Raw genomic sequence first — 24,133 nt, forward strand, 5'->3', positions numbered from 1 at the left:
CCCACCAAGCCACACCATGCCCACCAAGCCACGCCCACAGAACTGGTAGTAAAAAAATGGATTTCACCACTTGCTGAACCATAATATGGATTATGGCTTAACACAAATCCAGGCTTATCATAGAATTGGAAGTGATCAATTGGAAGGTCAACAAGTCCAAGCCCCTGCACGCTGCGAGATTCACGACACTATTCCTAGTAGATTACTATCCAAGTTCTGTTTGAAGGCCTCCAGTGAAGATGAAATAGCCCCTCTATGAACTAACCCCTTCAACTCACTTGACCGCTCTTCAAAATGTTCTTCCTAACCCGTATCTACATCCCTTACCCCATTAGTTTTAGCTTTGATGTTCATTCACCGTGTTCGAAGAGGACCTTGACATCTACCGTGTTTCCCCGAAAATAAGACCCTGTCTTATATTTTTTTGAACCCTGAAATAAGTGCTTGGCCTTATTGCCATGCACTCAAAAGCCCAATTGGTCTTATTATCAGGCGATGTCTTATTTTGGGGAAAACAGGGTAACAGGTTGTGGCAGTGGTGGGTTGCCCTGGTTCGCACCGGTTCTATAGAACCGGTAGTAAAGCCAGCGGGAGGCTCCGCCCACTGACCCTGACATCATAAAAACGCTTCTGCGCATGCAGCCCCGTTGCAAACCGGTAGTAAAGGTTAAGTAGAACCCAATCCTGGGTTGTGGGCTATCCACAATGTGTCTGCAGGTGGCTGGTAAGGCCTATACAGGCACGGAATGTTCTGCCACATGTCGGGCAGACATGTGTGGGCACCATTGTTGCAGCATTTGCAACTCTGGCTTTATGGAGTGCTCGCTTCTCTTGTGCTATGGTCCTTCTGTCCTCTGATGTCTGGCAGCCATCAGCGTGTGCCATGTCGATCGATCTTGTGCCAGGGTTTCCCAGGAGGTGGTGTCGATATCCAGGGACTTGAAGGAGGCTTTCAACATGTCTTTGTATCGCTTCCTTTGTCCCCCCCTCATGCGATCGCTTTCCTTGAGACAGCTCACCAAAGATGAACTGATTAGAGATGCGATGGTCTGGCATCCTTGCAACATGGCCTGCCCAGCGTGTCTGGGTTTTCATCAGCAGGGTGTGAACCGATGGCAGGCCTGCTCTGGAGAGGACTTGTGTGTTGGCACCTTGTCCTGCCACCATCTGGTTTTAGTTTTACCATCTGGAACAAGTCCTATCCCAATGCAATGTGGCATGACAACTCTTCAAATACTTGAAGACAGCTATTAGGTCTCCTCTCTACCTTCATTTCTGGAAGCTTAACCTACCTAGGTTTTTGAATTACTATCCATGCTAACATACCTAGGTCTTTAAAGTTTCACTTTCTCTGAACTTCTGACACCCATTGAGCCGAGGACAATAACAATAACACTTAGACTTACATACCGCTTCATTGTGCTTTACACAGCACTCTCTGAGTGGTTTACAGAATCAGCATATTGCCCCAACAATCTGGGTCCTCATTTTACCAATCTCAGAAGGATGGAAGGCTGAGTCAACCTTGAGCTGGTCAGGATCGAACTCCTGGCAGTGAGTTAGCCTGCAATACTGCATTCTAACCACTGTGAGCCACCACGGTGAACATAGTGAAAATTTATATCCATGCAATAATCTAGAATATGATCACTGTGCACAGAGAATTAATCAGGTTCTGAGGAGTTATTCAGGATTTCTACCTGGTCAGATTTCCTATCTGCTTGCTTGCTGTGATATTTTTGAAGAGCAAACTCTGTAACCCTTGTAGAGTTTCTTGGATGGTTCCCTTTTCTGCATTTCCTGGGCTTCTGTTCTGATAAATCCATGAAGGTTTAGGTCACCAAATCTACAAATCAGGATGAGCATCAGATGACAGCAAAGTTACTCAAAGCTCCATATTAATTTCTGTAGCCCGTCTGAATAGTCCTAATCAAATTATACTGTAATTTTCCTGCCATTGAGCCCTGACACATTGTGGTTTGAAAAATATGGTTTGGTACATGGATGTGCAGTTTGTTCTGGGACTTTGTTCTATCTAGGCTTTGGAGTAGACTGCTAGAAGTACATTCCAAATAATAATTGGGTCAGGAAAACAAATGAAAGATGGATGATATGATTACTATCCAGCTATATATTTCATGCATTTCTTCTGTCACAGGCAGGTGAGTTAGATGGCAGTACCTGAGAATCCTGCCTGGCCTCAAAAAACTATCAGAGTTGGGCCTACCTAGTCTTTGAAGGGAGATCATCACAATTGTGGGCTCGACTGGAAAGTTAAAAAAAAAATCCAGAAAACTACCTGTTTCTGATCCACCTTTATCTCGTGCTAAATTATTATTTGGCAGTAATGTTGGAAGATCTCAGGAGGCTGCACACTAGGACACGAGGAGCCATAAGAGAGGCCTGGATGGGATAATAATAATAATAACAACAACAGTAACAGAGTTGGAAGGGACCTTGGAGGTCATCTAGTCCAGCTCCTTGCTCAAGCAGGAGTCTTATACTAGGGATTCGAACCGCCGAACTGCTGACCTTTCTGATTGACAAGCTCAGTGTCTTAGCCACTGAGCCACCTAGCCAGGCATTTTCCATCACTGGAACAATGTGCTGATGCATCTCAAGCCAATGCTGGTTTATCCGGTAAACCATAGTTGATCAAATTGTATTTTAATGCAGTGTGCAAACGAAGCCAGAGAGAAGTTTCTCTCATTTGTTGAGCTCAGATGGGTTTCCTCTGTGGCTTCTTGGATGACTGGGCAAGAAAGAATATTGTGTACTTGGGTGTTCTGACTTAATGGGTGACAAAGCACATTCTCGTCTTTGTGTATCCTCTCAGTCATGCTTCCCAACTCCATCTCAACCAAGGAAGCTAGGAAAATCACCAGGTGCTCCAGCTGTGCACCCCAAAAGAATAAATGCCTGTTTTGACAGGCCCTGCACTGAGCATCTGAAATGGGAAGATTGCTGGTTATAAAACATCTGTTCAAAGAAAGGCAACGGAGCTGAATTCAGAAGAAAGGATGATGCTTAAGCTTTTGAATACCCATCTATGATTCATTTTATTTAGCAGCAACTGTGGCTGGAATGGGTTAAGCATTTTTCTTCTTCTGGGTTCCTGGTATGTTTTTTTTACAGAAAGACCGGAGAGAATCCATCAATTTGGAATTTACTAGACCTCTTTTCTATTTGGTTTAATAAACGGGTCCTCAATTTTGCTTTTGCAAATGTTCGCTGGAGATTACATGCATATCCATGTATCTCCGCCAGTAGGGGGCAACAGCTGGTTAACCATGGCCCCCTTCTGGAATTAGAATAGAATAGAGCTGGAAGGGACCTTGGAGGTCTTCTAGTCCAGCCCTCTACTCAAGCAGGAGAACCTATACTACTTCAGATAAGTGACTGTCTAGTAGTCTCTTCTTAAAAATCTCCAGTGATGGAGCGCCCATGATTTCTGAAGGCAAAGCTGTTCCACTGGTTAATTGTCATCGCTGTTAGAAAGTTTCTCCTTAAACATGAGAGACCCAAAAGGAAATCACAGGCAGATAAGATACACATGGAAGTTAAAAAAAATAATAAAAGTCCTAAAACGAATGGCAGACCATCACCATACTATCCCAAAAGTGCTTTTTCAAGAGGCAACTGGACTTTTTTTTTTCCTTTGAAAACTTTTTATTCTTTGAAGACATTTTGCTTCTCATCCAAGAACTTTTTCAGGTCTTCTTCAGAGGAAATCCAGTATCCAATGACATAAAGGAGTATTAAAACACAATAAGCCCAGTTTATTCACCAAATGCTGAGGAATGATTGTGTTGAATGCCGAACTAAAAATCAAGAAACAGTATTCTCATGCCAAGGGATGTGGTGGTTCAGTGGCTAAGATGCTGAGCTTGTCAATCGAAAGGTCGGCAGTTCAGCAGTTCGAATCCCTAGTGCCGCGTAATGGGGTGAACTCCCGTGACTTGTCCCAGCTTTTGCCAACCTAGCAGTTCGAAAGCACGTAAAAAATGCAAGTAGAAAAACAGGGACCACCTTTGGTGGGAAGATAACAGCGTTCCATGCGCCTTTGGCGTTGAGTCATGCCGGCCACATGACCACGGAGAGTCTTCAGACAGTGCTGGCTCTTCGGCTTTGAAACGGAGATGAGCACCGCCCCCTAGAGTCGGGAACGACTGGTACATATGTGCTAGGGGAACCTTTACCTTTTTATTCTTCTCCTCCAGGTGTGCCAAGCTAAGATGAAGCCGTTTTGACTTTTGCTTGTCAGAAACCGGTTGGGAAGGTTACAAATGGACGATCACGTGACCTCGTGCAACTGTCATAAATACATGCCAGTTACCAGCACCCAAATTTTGATCATGTGACCATGAAGATGCTGTAATGGTTGCAAGTGAGAAAACCATTCATAAGGCACTTTTTTTCAGTGCTGTTGTAACTTCAACCAGTCAGTAAATGAATGGCTGTAAGTCCAGGACTACCTGTACAGCTGATGATGACAGAGACACCCATCTGGCTCAGGAAACAGCAGGATGTGTCCATGGGGTCAGCAGGACCTGATCTCCATCCAAGGAGACTTAATATTTCGACCCCCTAAAAAATCCCACCTGCCAAGAAATGGGGGAGGAAGCCACCTTTGATCCCAGAAAGGACAGAAAAGCCCAAACAGATCCTGTAGATGGTACATGTAGTCCTCGACTTGCAACAGTTCATTTAGTGACCATCACACTTACTACCGCGGCAGCACCCCCATGGTCAAGTGATCAAAATTCAAACGCTTTGGCAAGCGTTTCCTAGTTATGACAGTTGGATTGTCCCAGGTGTTTGTGTGTGTGTGTGTGTGTGATGTCATCAGCTTTTGCGACCTTCCGACAAGCCAAATCAACTGGGAATCCGGTTTCACCACCATGCGACTCCTGTAAAAATGGCAGAGATTCACTTAAGGAGAGCGGCAAGGAAAGTCGTACAACGGGGCAAACTGACTCAACAAACGTTTTTTTTTTCCCCTTAGCAAGGACGGTGGTCGTAACTCGAGGACTACCTCCTAACGTGTTTTCCGAGTGCCCCGTTGGCACCACTGGAAAACCTGTCATTTGGGGAGCATTTATCTACAGATTTCCTCCCCCCTCTCTCCCTCCACACAAACACATACAGATAGACCCCAGCAGCCTGAGAAGAGTCTGAGGGACCAACGCCCCATCCGATCCTTTCTGGCTGGAGAAGCGCCTCGCTCCCACTTCCCTTGCCTCCATCAGGGTTTCTCCCCCGTCACCTCCCGACAGCCTCCATTCACACGACCTGCTCCCCACACACCCACCCGTTTTCTCCGCATGCCCGGTGCTTCCCTCCGCCGGCGGAGGCAGGCAGGCAAGCCGGCCGACCGAACCTCTATCTCTCTCTCTCCCCCTACACACACACACACACACACACACACCAGCCTTCCCCGCAACCAGCTGGCCGGCAGAACGTTGACAAGGAATCCCCGGGGCCGCCCTCGCCACTAAAGCGCCCGGGGAGAGGGACGGGAAGGGTGGGCTTCCCCGGCCAGCCTTAAACCTGAGGGACGCTCCCTTGGAACAAGAAGGGGACGGGGGGGGGGGCGTCTCTCTCTCTCTCTCTGTGTGTGTGTGGTGGGGAAACCCCTCGCGCCGCCTCAGCGCCCTCGCTCGCCCTCCCCCCCCCCCACCCCGAGACCCTGAGGGAAGCTGAGGCAAGCGGCGAAGGAGGGAAAGGGATGGATAGGGTGGGGGGTGGGGGGCTGCCGCGCGCAAACAGGAGACCCCCCACGCGGTTCAGAGAACGGCCACGCCCGGCGGTGAGGCGGAGCTGAGGGGGACGTCGTCGTCGTCGTTGGCGGTGAAGGGGAGTTGTGGGGGGGGAGGCTGGTGAGGCAGAAGGGCGGCCGCGGGGTGGTGGTAGTGGGGGAGGGGGGGGGAAAGGACGCCGGCTGGTCCAGAAGCCCGCGATGCTCCCGCCTTCCTCGTCTCCTTCCTCCTCCTCCTCTTCCCTCAGGGCCAGGCCGCTCGTCCAGGTGTGGCCGCAGATGATGATGGTGATGCCGTTGCTGCCGCCGCCGCCGCCCCCCTCCCGCCGGAGCTGATGCTCCCCTCAGGCGAGGCGGGAGCCCTGAGGCAGGGGGAGCGCGGCTTCCCTCTCCCCCCCGGCCCCGCCCTGCCGCCGGGGACCCCCCGCCGCCCCGGCGGAGGAGGGAGGAGGAAAGCTCGGACCATGGCCTGGGGCTCCCCCCCGCGGCCGCTCCTCCTCCTCCTCCTCTTCCTCCTCTCCTTCCCGCTCTCGCTCACCCCGAAGGAGCCGGGCAGAAGCGGGCCGAGCAGGCGAGGGGCAAGATGGGCGTGAAGTCCCGCAAGGCAACTACTCCGGCCGCGGAAACCCCGGCGGTTCCCGGCGGGGTGTTGGAAAGCAAAACGGCCGGAGGGGACCTGGCTTCGGCCGGCGACTTGGAGCAAGGCACGTTGGCTCTGGGCGCCTCCGGGGCTGACCGGGACGGGGCCCTGCTGCTGGAAGGGACGGGCAGGGAAGGAAGCGGGAGGCGCTCGGCTCCCGCCATCGGCTTGCTGGCCAAGACCCCGCTGAGCCGGCCGGTCAAGAGGAACAACGTCAAGTACCGGCGGATCCAGACCTTGATCTACGACGCGCTGGAGCGGCCGCGGGGCTGGGCGCTGCTCTACCACGCCTTCGTGTGAGTCCCGGGGCGGCCCGCGGGGAGTCCGAGCAACCCGAGCTGAACCCGAGAAACGGGGACGGAGCGCGGAGGGCGGCGTGGGCAGCCTGGTGCACGGGGCTGTTCGCACGTTCCCGGGGAGCGGGGAGGAAAAGAAAACCCGAGTTAAGCCACCGGCATCCGACGGGGTAGCCGAGAGCTGTGTATTTTGGCTCTTGTAGGATTATAATCCTCCTTCAGGAAAAGCCTGCATCTGCATTCAGACATGCTTCTGATGGACAAGTGCATTTTCTCTTTCCCTCTTTCCCTTCTTTCTTTCGCTCTATCTCTCTCCCTCCCTCCCTTTCTAGTCTCCTCTGAGTAAGGCTGTGTTGACACCTCTCTAGGTTGAAACGTGGTAGCTAGGGAGTCCACTTGTCTTTTGGAGAGGGCAATCGTCCCTCAAGAAAAGCCCCATCCCATCCTCGGGTGCACGTCTGCATTCAGACATGCTTCTGATTGACAAGTGCATTCTCCCTCTCCCCCCCTCTTCTTTCTTTCTCTTCTCTCTCTCTCTTCTTTCTCTTCTCTCTCTCTCCTCTCTCCTCTCTCTTTTCTTTCTCCTTTCTCTTCTTTGTCTCTTCTTTCCCTCTTTTTCTCTCCATCTTTCTGAGTTTACACCACTCTAGGTTAAAACATGGTAGTTATGGATTCCCATTTGTCTTCTGAAGACTGCAATCATCCTTCAAGAAAAGCCCCATCACAAAACCCATCACAAATCATCCTTCAAGAAAAGCCCCATCGCATCTGCATTCAGACATGGTTCTGATTGACAAGTTCTCTCTCTCTCTCTCTCTCTCTCTCTCTCTCTCTCTCTCTCTCTCTCTCTCTCTCTCTCTCTCTCTCTCTCTCTCTCTCTCTTTCTCTCCCCCCTGTCTCTTCTGAGTAAGGCTTTACCACCCTTCTAGATTAAAATGTGGTTGAAGACTGCAATCATCCTTCAAGAAAAGCCCCATCACATATTCTGATGCACATCTGCATTCAGACATACTTCTGACTAACAAGTGCATTCCCTTCCTTCCTTCCTTCCTCCCTCTCTCTCTCTCTCTCTCTCCTTTCTCTCCTTTCTCTCCTTTCTCTTTTTCTCTCTCTTCCCCACCTGTCTCCTCTGAGTATGGCTGTGTTTACACTCCTCTAGGTTAAAACGTGGTTGAACACGCTATGGACTCTGTATGTCTTGTGAAAGCTACTAATTTCCTTAATTTTATGGTTCAGTATTTAGGTATTTGGTTAGTTTAGGAAACCATGATGTCCATTTTGAGCGTTTTAGGGTGTTTTCAGAACAGAATCCGGGTAGGGTGAAGATTGCATGCTCTCAAATGCATATGGCAAAATGACATCACTGGATTTTGGCAAAGATTCCTGGAATCTAAACTTGGAATAAGCATTCTACATATTTGGGGGGAAAAAAACCCACCCAAACCTCTACCCTTATTAGAAACTGTACTGCATACAGATTGCAAATCATTACGCTGTATCCCAATGGATGAAATGCTAGTTCAAGATGTCTAAGAAATGGCTTTTTCCCCCTCTCCAAATAATAGATTGCTTCCTTTGGCCACAGGAGCACATGGTTTTTATTTGCTTCTCAAAAGCGGAATGCTTTAAAAATGTGCAGGTGGGAGATGCAAAGGTTATGACAATGCCCTGTTATTGTGGTCGCATGGCAATGAGCATGTTTTCGTGAAAGTCTGAAGCACATAAGGTGATGGGAGGGATTTGCCATAGAAACCGGGGCATTTAATAACGGAGCAAGTGTTGCTTTATCACTCCGTTTGAGCCCCTGGGCAACTTGTCAGCAAAAAAAACAAAAAACAAAATTACTCAGGGAATTTCCTAAGGAGCCAACCCATACTGCTATGAATAAAAAATAATAATTATAAGGGCTTTCCATCATTTAAATCCAAAGCAATCTGTTCTTTTCTCCTTAGTACCTAACTGTGAAGGTACAAACTGGTGCAAATGTTATCTTGTCAGGTTCCAGAGACAAATTTTATTTTGTTCTAGAGTCAAAAGATCATTGAAGAAGGTACCTATTAGGTTTATATTAAAGAAATTGCCATCCACAGAAATCTACACAGTCTACATATAAATTTACAGGCCAAAAAAAAAAAAAAAAGAGATTTTACTTGTGGTCTGAAGTCTGCAAACAGTTCAGGGAAGCCGTTCTGTTTGCAATTTGATCGTGTCTAGGTGTGTTGCTATTGTATCTGAAGGCTGTCTGCAATATCATGGCTAATTAGAAATTATTTAAGTTGGGGGTCCAGTTTGGGGAATTCCATATTAAAGATTTCTGCATCTTGTATGCTTTAGAACTGGGCACAGTGCAGGATTTGGGAAGAGTAAAACTAACTGTGCCAGCTAGGCCAGTGTTTCTCAACCTTTGACAACACAGATTCTTTAGTGCTATAACTTTCTTCATCCCCATAATATATACAAAGATGTTTTGATCCAGCGGTGCCTGGAAATCCATGCCTTCAATTATGTTGTTCCAGATTTTCTTTTTTGCGCATGATAACTTTGTATCGAGTGGTGTTTTACTTAGGCAAGATATAAGATTAGCAGATTAGAATTTGTTTTTGTTTTATCCCAACCCATTCATGCATGTTGCAGTTTTGGAAAATTGTAGTTCCAACATTACCAGAGGACATAGTTTTTGGAGATTGGTTGGGTTCAGACATTGTGCTAAAGCAAGACTTGTTTTAATTGAGACGCGTGCCACTGAGTAACCTCTGTAGTAACACTGGAGTAGTGTAAAACAGATAATCAAGAGAAGCAGAAAGAAGAGAGTGATTATCTCAAGTTTTTTAAAAAAAAAATAGTAAAAGAAGTATAGCTCTGCTGCATTTGTCCTATTGAAAGGAATGATTGTTTGATCATGGTTTATTATTCGTAAATGACATACTTTGCACAAATTGTAGCAATTTATGTGTGATCCTTTATAGATCCAGTTACCCTGGTTCAGCTCAATGCTGCAGACATCCTGAACCAGTACAGGTAGTCCTTGACTTATGACTACAATTGAGCCCAATTTTTCAGTTTTTAAGTGATAAATTTGTTAAGTGAGTTTGGCCCCATTTCACGAGTTTCCTTGCCACATTTATTAAGTGACTCACTAAAGTTATTAAATTAGTAACATGGTTGTTAAGTGAATCTGGCTTCCCCATTGACTTTGCTTGTCAGAAGGTTGCAAAACGGGATCATATCATCCCAGAATGCTGTAACTGTCATAAATAGGAACCATTTGCCAAGTGTCTGAATTTTGATCACATGACCATGGGGATGTGGCAATGGTCATAAATGTGAAACATGGTCCTAAGTCACTTTTTTCAGTGACGTCGTAACTTTGAATAGTCGCTAAATGAACTGTTGTAAATTGAGGACTACCTGTGGTATTTGGAAGTTGTTGGACTACAAGTCCCAGAATTCAAATGCTCATGCCCAGGATGGCTACTGATTCTGGGAGTTGCCGCCTCAATAATTCAGTATTTTATTTGTTAGATTTATATACCTCCAAGAGATATAAGGCAGTTGTCATACCAAGGTCTCATACATAGCATCGCCTTTTCTCACTCTTCCACAGAACCATCTTAGGGTATAAATCAGGCTGAGAATGTTGGCTTAGCCCAAACTCAGTCTGCAAGTTCCAGAGCAGAAGACGGAATTGAACCTGGGTTTTTCCAGTTCTAGACCCACACTACACTTGCTCTCAATTGTGGGATGCTAATTGAAGAAAGCTACACTACTGTATTCTAGACCAGGAACAGAAAGTCAACATATTATTAATGGGAAGACTGTAGTATCTAACATCGTTTTCTCGCATAATTTGAATATGTGAAACTCAGTTTAATAGGTCATTAACCTACGCTTCGATTGTTACTTGAACTGCATTGGGGTTCGGGGCCGGTTTTCCATTCTGCAGTGATTACTTGCAAAAGAGATAGTGGTCTTGGTAGGATATAGGAGATGTTCCTTTAGAGAGCTTCAGGTGAAGCCGTTGAGAGAGCCCCTGGAACACAATGGCTAAGTATCTTTTTAAAAGAAAATTGGTTATATCCATCCAGTAAACGTATGAATACTACTTCCTAACCAGAACTTATCATAAAAGCATCCACATCAGAAATATTGCTCCATAAAATTTCCCCCGTAAAGTGGATCAATGAATAGATAATCCAGAAGACAGATCCTCCTTGGTCTTCTTTGTTAAACCTTGTAGGTTTTCCTGCCTAAGCAGGGGTTGGACTAGAAGACCTCCAAGGTCCCTTCCAACTCTGTTATTCTATTCTATTCTATTCCTTCTTTGACCTCGTGTCCCCTCACTGCCTTAGTACAGTTGCGTTGGCTTAGAATCCTAGTTTATATAATGGAGGGCACCAAGTATGGAGGGCACCAAGTAGGGACAAGTGTTCAGAAGATATTAGGATGTTGCTGGTATTTATGATAGCAGATGGGCGTTCTCTGGACCAGGAGCTAAGCAGGATCAACCTGGGTTTATATTTGGGTGAGTGGTCTACAAAATATTAGCAGAGTGGTAGGCTAGGGTGGAACTTGAAAGAATTTCCTGGAAGGTCACTTCCATGTTTTATGCCAAGGATACTACATGGATCATGTGTCCACGAAGCCACCAGAAGTCTACTTCAACTTGGAGAAGACTTTACCTTTTATGACAGTGAACCAGGGGTGAAATTCAGCAGGTTCTGACAGGTTCTGGAGAACCGGTAATGGAAATTTTGAGTAGTTTGGAGAACCGGCAAATACCACCTCTGGCTGGCCCCAGAGAGGGGTGGGAATGGGGATTTTGCAGTATCCTTCCCCCAGGAATGGGGAGGGAATGGGGATTTTGCAGTATCCTTCCCCTGCCATGCCCACCAAGCCACACCATGCCCACCAAGCCACGCCCACAGAACCGGTAGTAAAAAAATGTGAATTTCACGAATGCAGTGAACCATATTCAAACAACGATGCTCAGAAACAAGGCAAGACTAGGTATTTTTTCCCCCACTTTCCTTTACACAGCTTTATTCACACTAGCTATTTAAGTGAGAAGACATCTTTGCAAGAAGGTTTGCATTTCTAATAAGAAGCTAAAGGTAACTAAAGGTTGAGCTGCAAGTGAACTTAACTGTGAAACAGTCTTAATGGGTTGTTTTTGGAAATCTTTGTTTTATGATTGAGCTTTTTAACCAGAGAATTAGCATCTTTGTGGGAGAAAAATCTATGCTCTTCCATTTTTTTTAACCACCTGCTGATTAGCAGCACTTTTGCTATGAAAGTAATTAAGTTTGTTAAATAAACAATTATGTAATTGTATAAATGTGTACTCAAAAGTAGGGTGAGTCTACTTAGTTCTTCCTTCCCCATATGCTGCAGTTTCAGTATATGTCTCTGTCATATCCCAAGAAGGGTGAAAGATTATTAAAGAGACATCCGATCTAGAATTAAGGAGAAATTTCCAGACAGCTTGCCATCACAAGCTGTGGGTGCTCCATCACTGGAGGTTTTCAAGAAGAGATTGGATAATCATTTGTCCAGAATAGAACAGGGTCTTTTGCTTGAGCAGGGAGTTGGATTAGAAGACCTCCAAGGTCCCTTCCAACTCTGTTATTCTAAATCAGATATAAATGGCATGTGGGAATGACCTTGAGAGATGAAGGAAAGAGATGCTGACTAGAGAACAATCAGATAAAAGGAGGAGGAGCCCACAAATGCTTAATGGGCAAAGAAAGAAACTGCCCTTATTCATCCTGGGATATTTGTAGTCTCACACTTGTAGGATCCTTTAAATATAGTCTGACAATAAAGTAGAATTAACTCATTTGGTTATGCTTCCTGTCTGGTTTACTTGGGAGGATTCACATCATATCACCAAGCTCAAAGAAATCTCAAAAGTTGAGGATCTGGATGAAAAATTGGGAGGATGGGGGTTTGCTCAGCCATACAAATCAACCGAAAGACGTATTTTAAGTCAAGATTCTGTGCTTCTTATTAAACCCATATTTTAGAAACTATGTTGCAGTTGTGCCTATCAAGAGATTTAGTTTCCGTGAAAACAAACAAAAAGAAAAAAATAACACTGCAGATAGTCTTTGAGTTATGACCACAATTGAACCCCAAACAGCTGTTGATAAGTAAAACATTTGTTAAGTGAATTTTGCTCCAGTTTACAACATTTCCTGTCACAGTTGTTAAGTGAATCCCTGCGGTTGTTAAATTGGTAACACGGTTGTTAAGTGAATCTGGCTTCCCCATTGACTTTGCTTATCAGAAGGTCGCAAAAGGGGGATAACGTGACACCCAGACACTGCAGCTGTCAGAAATAAGAGTTGTCTGAATAAGCGTCTGAATTTTGATCATGTGACCATGAAGATACCATAAACGAGTCTAAAGTGTGCAAAATGGGCATAAATCACTTTCTTCAGTACCGTCGTAACTTTGAACAGTGATAAATGTTGGGGAGTCACGTGCTGCTGCTGGTCAGGCCAGGTGAGTAGAGCCAAAATGCAACCAACATTTAGACCAGGGGTGATGAACCATGACCCTTTTATGACTTGTGGACTTCAATCCTCAGAATTCCTGAGCTGGCTGGCTCAGGAATTCTAGGGATTGAAGTCCACAAGTTATATAAGAGCCATAGGTCCTCACCTCTGATTTAGACAGAGATTTATATCTCATTTTCCCCCCTCCTGGAGCTCATGTGGGTTTACATGACACCCCTCCCCCCATATTTTATCCCCACAACAACTTGGTGAGGGAGAACGAATAATCCATGGTTATCCAAAGAGTTTCTGTAAAAGATAAAGATAAAGGTTCCCCTCGCACATGTGTGCTAGTCATTCCCGACTCTAGGGGGCAGTGCTCATCTCCGTTTCAAAGCCAAAGAACCAGCGCTGTCCGAAGACGTCTCCTTGGTGACATGTGGCCGGCATGACTAAACACCAAAGGTGCATGGAACGCTGTTACCTTCCCACCAAAGGTCGTCCCTATTTTTCTACTTGCATTTTTTACATGCTTTCGAACTGCTAGGTTGGCAGAAGCTGGGACAAATAACGGGAGCTCACTCTGTTACGTGGCACTAGGGCAGTGATGGCTAACCTTTTTGCCATCGCGTGCCAAAAGCGGGGTGACTGCGGGGTGGTTGCATGCGTACGTGCCCACACCCATAATTCTATGAGCCCTGCCCCCCCCGTGCATGCGCGCGACCACCCCCATGCTCCCCCCCGGTTTTGGGATGTGATGGCATGGTGGACCCGGTAGGCCTGTTTTTTTTCCTCCCCAGACTCCAGAGGCTTTCTAGGAGCCTGGGGAGGGTGAAAACAGCCCCCCCCCCGCAGAGGCCCTCTGGAGGCTGGAAACAGCCCATTTGCTGACTTCCAGTGGGCCCAGAAGGCCTGAAAATCAGCTGGCCAGCGCACGCATGCGTGCTGGAGCTGAGCTAGGGCAACGCTCGCGTGCCCACCAATATGGCTCTGCGTGCCACCTGTGGCACGCGTGCCATGGGTTCGCCATCACGGCACTAGGGATTTGAACCGCCCGACCTTTCTATCGACAAGCTCAGCGTCTTAGCCACTGAGCCACCGTGTCCCTTTTATCGCATCACTACTACTGTGTTAAAAATTGGAATTTCTGCTGTCGGATTCCAAAAATCCCCAAATGAGACAAAAATCCCATTCTCTTGTTTGCCCTGGAACAGACCGCTGATTTATTAACATTACATTTCTTGCTTCTGTTAGCACCTTATATCTTTTTTGCCTCTTCCACCTAAAACAAAACAACAAAACAACTTAGCGTTCTTCCTCTGCATGATTTATTGGTATCAACATATTCTTGCTGGCACTGTAACTTCTTGTTCTCTGTTTCCTGCAATCCCCGGTACTATATTGTCACTAGAGGAAAAGTCTTATGGGTTGAAGACGCTACCTTGGGGATTAAACTCTACAGATCAAAGCCAGAGTTGCAGAGATCCTACTCCTGGTGTAAGTTTAATCATCTTAAAGCAGGATGAGGTCATGTGTGTTTTGCAACCCAAGGAGAGAATCCTCCAGACAGCAGCTACCAATTACATCACACGTAGGAGAGGAACATCAGGCTTCCATGTTTGTTTATTTATTTATTGGTGGCAGGAGCATCACAATTAAAATACATCATACAAGAGGACATAACATTTAAAATATAAAATACAAGATTTAAAGAGGGACAAATTAAACAGGTCTTGCCCAGAAATGAGCAGCATTAATTGCATTCTGTCGTGCCGCTGCCTGAGGTCCTCAAGGGTACGCTGATCGGGACACAAACGGCAAGCATACATATGTGTTGTTGTCTGCATGTCACCGCAGTTGCAAAGGGGCAGAAGCAAGCAGATAGCCTCATTGTTTCAGAGTGTCTCTGGATCTCATACCCGTGCACAGTCTATTCAATAGTATAGAGTTGCGGTGGCGCAGTGGTTAGAAAGCAGTATTGCAGGCTAATTCTGCCGACTGCCAGCAGTTCAATTCTTACCGGTTAAAGGTTGACTCAGACTTCCATCCTTAGGAGGTCGTTAAAATGAGAACCCAGATTGTTGGGGGCAATATGCTGACATTATAAACCCGCCCAGAGAGGGTTTATAAAAGCCCCATTAAGTCTTAAGTGCTATTGCTATAAGTGGGTCGGTGTAAATGGCTTAAAGAGGTCTGTAAAGCACTGTGAAGCAGTATATAAGTCTAAGTGTTATTGCTATTGTTATCACCACTCAATGATTTCCATACACCCCAGCTTTAGTCAGATACAGGTGCCAGCTCCTCCATTGGTTCCATCCAGTATTGGGTCTTTGTAGCTTTCCATAGGTCCACTCTACTTTCAAATTCTTCAAAGTCTTCCATAGACCTACAGAAGCTTTTCCTGGATTTTAATCTCTGATGTGCTGGTTGTAGACATCTAAATTATCCTGGACCATAACATTTGGAAATTGAAGGAGCTGATCTCGCCAGCCCCTCACCCCTCTTCTGGACTATAAAATGTTCTATTTTTCTTTATCCAACGTATCCAGGTAGTTATACATTTCAAGATCTCATCTTTGCTCAAAAGATACATACAGTATATGTACCTCATTTTTCAGCTGTTAGTAAGTTCAAGGTTGCCCAAGGCTGTTCTCCTGGACAGAGTCCACTGGTTGAACTTCTTCCCTTCGAGGTTTATTTGCATAGTTTCATCATTAGTTGGGCATAATTGACCTGTGGAATTCATTACTGAACGTGAGATGATTATCCTAACTCAGGTGACATAAAGAGGGTTAGGTGAATTTATGGAGAAGGGGTCCCTCAAGGATATTTTGAATAGTCATCCTGCTTTCACAAAGACGTAGCAATCTTTCTTGCCTCTCAGGGTCACACTTGTTGTCAGGATTCCAACGGATGTCCTAATTAAATCATGAGTCTCGAGCCAAGCTTCAAAAGAAATCCAGTTATTTATTAGCAGCTTCATGTCGGCACATTCCCAAGTGAAGCCAGCTTTGACCCTATGTAATTTACATCCAATTATGATCCTGTTTCCTCCCTCCTCCCAGGGTGTGTCATCAATCACATTCCCCAACTGAGCAATTTCGTGGATTGTAGAGGTCACTCCCCTCAGCTGCTGTAGGTAACCCTGGGATACAGCCTTGAGAGAGATAAGCATGGAATGTGCATCTGTCTTTGGCTGCTATGCCATTTCGCCAGTTTCCCATCCCACCTGGCCTATGACAACTCGAGAGCAGGCCAGGGATGCTTTGCGAGTTGACATTTGACATTTGCGGGTTGACATCCCTGGGGGAGAGATGGTCTTTCATTCCCATGTTCCCTCAACCACTCACCTTTTAAATCGGAGGTCCCCAACCCCAAAGCCGCAGTCCACTACTGGTCTGTAGCCTGTTAGAAACCAGGCTGCAGGAGAAATGGGCAAGCCATGTGTGTGAAGCTCCTCTCGTACGAGAGGAAGGCGTTTGCACTAGTACACGAAGCACAACTACTCTCTGTTCAAGCCGCCTCCGCTTGTGCGAGTGGAGCTTCACACGTGCGTGCAAACACCCTCTGCTTGTGCACAAAACTCCATTTGTGCAAGTGGAGGGAGCATGTGCATGCCACTTAGACAAATGGAGCTGTTTGTGCGTGAACCTGCCACTTTCTCACACACCAGTGGTGGAATTCAAATTTTTGTACTACTGGTTCTGTGGGCATGGCTTGGTGGGTATGGTGTGGCTTGGTGGGTGTGGCAGGGAAAGGATACTGCAAAATCCCCATTCCCTCCCCACTCCTGGGGGAAGGATATTGCAAAATCTCCATTCCCACCCCACTCGAGGGGAAGGATACTGCAAAATCCCCACTCCCTCCCCACTCCTGGGGGAAGGATATTGCAAAATCTCCATTATCACTCCACTCTGGGGCCAACCAGAGATGGTATTTGCCGGTTCTCCAAACTACTCAAAATTTCCGCTACTGGTTCTCCAGAACCTGCTGAATAGCACCCCTGCCAAGCTGGAAAAATTGGGGACCACTGTTTAGATGGAGAAAAAGTTTTGGTTTGTTGAAAAGTAAAAAACGAAGTTGGAAACTGAGGCTGAGAAAAAAGTGGAGAATCATTCCGTCTTCCCTATAGCCTCAGAGTTGAACTGATTGATATTCCAAGGCTTCTTATAGAAAAATCCGGATATAGCTGAAACAGGAAAAAATATTCCTGTAAAATGACTTGGAAAGGGTAGGTTTAAAAAGGTTTAGGTAAAAATAATGCATAAGATTTGTTTTTTTTAATTTTGTCTTTAAGTATTTAAGCCTAATAATTTATCTTTTATATATGTATGCTGTTTGTACACTCTCAGAATTGTGTTTGATTTGGCTGAGGATTTTTTTATAGCAGAGGTCCTTCTAAATTAAGCGCAGACTAGCATCAAGTTTTGTTCATCCTGAGCCTTATATTTTCCTTTTATATCTTCTTTGGGAGACCCTTTTAAAGTCCTGTGACGTGGAGAACTATAGATTTTATTGACCTTGCTATTGATGTTTTGCTTGTGACTACTTACAGCAATCTAGGGATTTTAACACTCTCTCTCTCTCTAAAATAAAATTTTATTTTACTTACTTCCTATGAGATTGTTCAGTTTCCCAAAATAGAGAGGGGGAGGGGGGGTAAGAAGGAGCTGAGTTCCCTAGCCATATGTCTCGATGCTACAGGGTCAAAGGTGGCATTACAGGATCTTTTCCCCCCACTTAATTTATCAGAAAGGCAGAATCTCTTCTGCACTGGGTCTGATGGAGAGGACATCAAATTATGTGCTCCATTGAAGATAGACAACATAGCAAAAACTCTACAGAGGAATTACTGAGTTCTACAGATAGTTATTGAGTTCTACAGAGGAATTATTGAGTCCATCATTTGTACCTCTATAACTGTCTGGTTTGTCACAACAACCAAACAGGACTAGTACAGACAGTTAGGATCGCAATGGACAGTTAGGATTGCAGAAAAAAACAATTACAACCATCCTGCCTTCCATTGAGGATCTGTATACTGCACTAACTAGAAAGAGGGCTGAGAAAATATCTACAGACCCCTCACATCCTGGATATAAACTGTTTCAACTTCTCCCCTCAAGGTGCCACAATAGGGCATTGTATACCAAAACAACTAGATACCAAGATAGTTTTTACCCCCATCCCCTCAATGCCATAACTCTACTAAACACCTAACTCCTACAGCAGTCTTCTGCTTAAAGATATTTAGCCATGTAGTAGGGTTGTATTACTATTACCCGTCTCATCTTATCTTTTTCACCTCTCATCTTTCCTACTACCTTCTCCTATTGGTATATTATGGTTTATCAATTGTTGAATCTTATGATTTATAATTGTATCTTATGATTATGATATATGACTTATCACTTTGTTGTTTGTATGTAGATTGAGAGCTTATCCACTGGAGACAAATTCCTTGTGTGTCCAATCACATTTGGCCAATAAAGAATTCTGTTCTGTTCTGTTCTGTTCTGTTCTGTTCTGTTCTGTTCTACTGTCAGGGTTCCAAGTAACACCCCCAGCGAAAGAAGACTCCGAGGCTTGAAGTTCCTCAAAGTTCCATTTTATTAGAGATGTCATATTGGCACATCTGGGAAAACCTGAATCTGAAAGCTTCCATGTTTTCCCCACCCAAAGGAAAGTCCAAGTCCCTGCCCAGCACCCACATGTCCATCACATGGTCCAATCAAAGCACCGTCCCAACTGGAGATGCCTCCCAGTTCCAGCCCTCCAGGTGCAGGGCAAGATGTCCTTGACTCTCGGAGAAAGGAATGTTATTATGAGTATATATCACCCATGGTCCATACAATCCCCCCTCCCAGTTTCCCACAGTAGTAAATATGGCAGGCCATCTCTTGCATTGGGCCTTCAGGCCTGACATCTCTCCTCTCCTCTCCTCTCCTCTCCTCTCCTCTCCTCCCCTCCCCCTTCTCTCCCCTCCCCTCCTAATCCTTTTCTAAAGTGCACACTAAGGCAGGAGGTTTAGCTGGGATGGGTAGACCTAGAAGGATTCCATAAAAAGGAGGTTTTGAGATTTCTAACCTTTCATCCGAACGAGTCTTAACACTTGAAAGCGCTTGAGAACTTGGTAACACCACTAGGGTGAACTAGCTTGTGCTCCAAATACCACTTGTAGGTGATGAGAGATGTTATGCCTCCATCTCCTGCTTGTGAGACATCTGATGGGTGATTATGAGAAACAAGAATATTTGAATCAAGCCAGGTTTTGGCCAAGTCCATCAAAGTAGCTCTTTCTTATGTCCCTCAAGAGTTTTCTTTTACCCATTAGACACTTTGCAAAATCTTGCAACGCTCTAGGAATTTTTCTTCTTCCTATTCTGACAAATTCTTGGCACCATCTGTCTCTTGCCTTTGCCTAACAGAGCAGCTGATACATCGGTGGAGACCAGACATCCATCTTCTGAGATGCTTTAATTCGGTTCTCAGAGTGAGCCAGAGGTTAGGCTCCATAGCCCAGACAGCTTCTTCTTGCTCTGTCATTCTTGGAGTCATTTCTGCGAACCATTTATGCTTTCCTGGGTCAGGCTAGCTTTCATGGAAACCGGAGGGTTATTGGCTATTAACTGTCCTTTGCTTCAAGGCACATTGCCTTAAGCCACCTAAATTGATCTCGCTTCCTACCGAAATACTTAGGAGTTATGAATTGCAGAGCTCCGCTGCCAAGTCATAATTATGTACCTCTGATGGAATTGTGATCGTTGCTGTTGGCTGTGTCTATAAATATAATATTTACCGTTTTGCAAAAATGTATATATAGAGGTCTGTTGACCGGATAATAAATTAATTCTCTGCAGAAGTATTTTTAGCTTTTTTAATAAACTGGGGCGGTGGATTGCAATAGAGAGAAAAGAGGTAAGTATTTCCAAAATGACAAGGAAGAGTTATTAGTTTGGGCAGATGGTGGCATCTGTCCCAAGGGGGAAAATCGGGGTTCACCTTCTAGTTGTGATAGATATGGGATGGGGCAGTTTGTGGTAGAACCAAAGAAATACTTCAATGCAAAGTGAATTTTTTTCTGCTTTCTCTAGTCTTCAACTTGCAGCCACAGTTGAGCCTAAAATTTCTCTTGCTAAGCAAGACAGTTGTGAAGTGAGTTTTCTTCCATTTTACAACCTTTCTTGCTACAATTATTACGTGAATCACTGCAGTTGTTAAGTTAGTAACCAGGTTGTTAAGTGAATCTAGCTTCCCCATTGACTTCGCTTGTCAGAAGGTCACAAAATGATCTCGTGATCCTGGGACACTACAACCTTCCTAGATACATGCCAGTGGTGGGTTTCAATTTTTTTTACTACCAGTTCTGTGGGTGTGACTTGGTGGGCGTGGCATGGCTTGGTGGGCGTGGCAGGGGAAGGATACTGTAAAATCTCCATTCCCTCCCCACTCCAGGGGAAGGATACTGCAAAATCCCCATTTTCTCTGTAATTACTGCCATTTACTTTGTTTTTCTTCAACCTCTTCTTTTTCACTTCCTGTCCGAGCATTGTAGACTTTTGATTTTGATTTTGATTTTGATTGTGTGACCATGGGCATGCTACAAGGGTGGTAAAGTGTGAAAAACGGTCATAAGTCACTTTTTTCAGTGCCGTTGTAACTTTGAACGGTCACTAAATGAACTGTGGTAAGTTGAGGACTACCTGTACCAAGTGCCGTAGCAAAACCATCAATGCCAGGATAACCTCCTTTTCTGACCCACCGCCTGGCGGAGAAGCCAGTTGAAAAGAACCTTCCAGAAAGCAAGGACAACAGACGCAATAAAGAGCCAATCAGGAGCAAATTCAGTGGTGGGTTTCAAAAATTTTTACACCACGCCCACCAAGCCACGCCCACAGAACCGGTAGTAAAAAAAAAAATGAATTTCACCACTGATTAGGAGACTGGACGCTGAAACAAATGGTTGCAGGAATTGAGTATGTCTAGTCTAGTGAAAAGAAGGACTAGGGATGACATGATAGCAGTCTTCCAAAATTTGAGGGCTGCCAGAAACAAGAGACGGTCAACCTGTTTTCCAAAGCACCAGAAGGCAAGTAATGGGTGGAAACTAACCACGAAGAGAAACAACCTAGAACTAAGGAGAAATTTCCTAACTATGAGAACAATTAACCAGTGGAAAGACTTTGCCTCCAGAACTTGTAGGTGCTCCAACACTGGAGGTTTTTAAGAGATTGCACGGCCATTTGTCCAGCATGGCTTGAGTAGGGGGTTGGACTAGAAGACCTCCAAGGTCCCTTCCAACTCTGTTATTCTGAAGTCACCGTGCAAACTTTTATCTTTCTCCTAGCATGCTGACATCAGACACAAGTATATAAATCACCGGGCTTCTATCATGACATCACATTCTCCCCACAGGCACCTATGTTAAGAAAGTCAAGAACCAGACAGAAGAATAAACGCACTAGAATCCTATTCAGTCCAGTCTGAATCCAATCCAACACTGGAAGTTTTTAAGAGATTGCACAGCTATTTGTCCAGAATGGCTTGAGTATGAATGGTTGGACTAGATGACCTCCAAAGTCCCTTCCAACTCTGTTACTGTTACAGTCCCCAATTTCCTAGGTTCTACCAAACATTGTATACTTATAAATATATTTAGAAACAAATGTAGATAAATGCATAAATAAATTCATAAATAATAAGCAATCATAAATGAACGAAGGAATTAGGAGACAGATGGTGTTCCAGACAGTAGAAAAATTCCATTCACATCTTCTCCGATCAATGGCGCTCATAAACGCTGGCTTATATCAATATCTAGAGGGCCCAGAGTTTATCTAGTCCTGTTCTGAGACAAGTGACTTCATCTTCGCCATTCCCATCATGGTCAAACTTGGGATGGACGTTTGCAAATGAGATTACAAAATTTTTGAAGGGGCCGAGCCTCCCATCTTCCAAAAGTATTAGTCCTGCCAGAACACCAAGCAACATGTAACCAATCATATCCTTTAACAGTAATGCTGCACGGATGAGTCATTTTTGTCATTGAAAATCAATATTTTATTTATTTATGATGCACTTGACTTTTGCTTTCCGGCACAGGACTCCTTCCTTCCTTCTCAACCAGAGGTCTCGCCAACCTCCGATCCCTTCACCTTGAACAGCAGATAATTTGCTCAGAGGTGCTGTTCAGCAGGTTCTGACCAGTTCTGGAGAACCGGTAGCAGAAATTTTGAGTAGTTCGGAGAATCGGTAGTAAAAATTCTGACTGGCCCCACCCCCATCTATTCTCTGCCTCCCAAGTCCCAGCTGATTGGGAGGAAATGGGGATTTTTTTTAAATTTTTTTTTAATTTGATTTATATGCCGCCCTTCTCCGAAGACTCAGGGCGGCTTACAATGTGCTCAGCAATAGCCTTCATCCTTTTTGTATATTTATACAAAGTCAGCTTATTGCCCCCACAAACTGGGTCCTCATTTCACCTACCTTAGAAAGGATGGAAGGCTGAGTCAACCTTGAGCCTTGGCGAGATTCGAACCCTGCAGTAATTGCAGGCAGCTGGTCTTAATAAGCTTAATAACAGGGTGCCTTAAACCCCTGTACTACCAAGGCTCTTGGTAGGAAGGATTTTGCAGTATCCTTCCCCTGGAGTGGGGTGGGAATGGAGATTTTGCAGTATCCTTCCCCTGCCACGCCCACCAAGCCACGCCCTCAGAACCGGTAGTAAAAAAAATTGGATTTCACCACTGCCCTGTACCATAAAGATGCATTAGCAAAACAAAAGAAAAAAAGAAAAGAAAAGAAAACCAACCACCTTTGTGCTGGGTTCCTGTAGCTGGTTTTTAATTATTGATGGTGGTACATCAAGCAGCCTGGATAAATATTTGGCAACGGGCTTTGTAACAGTAATGAACTCTCAGCAATGGAAGGCCACACTGCAGTCTTTGTGCTAGGAAAAGTTTTCTGCAAGATTGTGTGTGTGTGCATGTGTGCATGTGCACATGTCTCCAGGGAGTGTCCTGATCGCTGCTGGATGCCAGGTCACGTATATAGAAGACTTCTCCAAGTCATGCAGTTGGGATGGATTCTGGAGCCCTGCAGAGCTTGAGAAAGGAGAAGGCCGGGATTTCTTCCTCCAACAGGTTTCCTTGTTTGTTTAGTTCTGCCCCTATCTTCAATTCTTCTCTTTCTCCTTCTCCTTCTTCTCCCCCCCTTTTTTAAATTTGATTTATATGCCGCCCTTCTCCGGAGACTCAGGGCGGCTTACAATGCGTTAAGCAATAGCCTTCATACTTTTGTAAATTTTATACAAAGTCAGCTTATTGCCCCCACAATCTGGGTCCTCATTTAACCTACCTTAGAAACGATGGAAGGCTGAGTCAACCTTGAGCCTGATGAGATTTGAACTTACAGTAATTGCAGACAGCTGGTGTTAATCACAATGCTTTTAGTCTGCTGAGCTACCAGGCCCGTTGTCAGGTCCTTCTCCTTCCCCTTTCTCCTCCTCCTCCTCTTTCTTCTCCTCCTCCTTCTCCCCCTCCCCTTCTCCTCCTCCTCCTCCTCCCTCTCCCCCTCCCCCTCCCCTTCTCCTCCTCCTCCTCCCCCTCCTCCTCTTCTTCCTCCTCCTTCTTCTGGATATCCTACACCATTTCAGACAAATGGTTATCCAATCTATTCTTAAAATCTGCCAGTGTTGAAGCATTTACAACTTCTGGAGGCAAGTTCTTCCACTGATTAATTGTTCTGTCAGGAAATTTCTTTCTCTTAGTTCTAGGTTGCTTCTCTCCTTGATTAGTTTCCACCCATTGCTTCTTGTCTTGCCCTCGGGGGCTTTTGTATCTTCTAAATAGAGAGCTACCTCCCCTTGTCTCAAGAGACAGTTAGAAAGAGGAATCAAAAGCACCATAGAATTCGCAGCTCAACGTGTACTCATTGATAAATC

General features: G+C 45.2%; 1 protein-coding gene across 1 annotated transcript in view; it reads left to right on the top strand.

The window, feature by feature from the left end:
- The first annotated feature begins 6,341 nt into the window (after positions 1 to 6,341).
- KCNQ3 (potassium voltage-gated channel subfamily Q member 3) overlaps positions 6,342 to 24,133 on the top strand; it is a 194,385-nt gene continuing 176,593 nt past the window's right edge. Inside the window, exon 1 of the mRNA XM_070942013.1 lies at positions 6,342 to 6,694. Coding sequence (XP_070798114.1) covers positions 6,342 to 6,694 — 353 coding nt within the window. The remainder of the gene's footprint in view (positions 6,695 to 24,133) is intronic.

Source organism: Pituophis catenifer, unplaced genomic scaffold, assembly GCF_029215685.1.
Source record: "Pituophis catenifer annectens isolate HBS135680 unplaced genomic scaffold, rPitCat1.0.hap2 SCAF_3, whole genome shotgun sequence".
NCBI lineage: Eukaryota > Metazoa > Chordata > Lepidosauria > Squamata > Colubridae > Pituophis > Pituophis catenifer.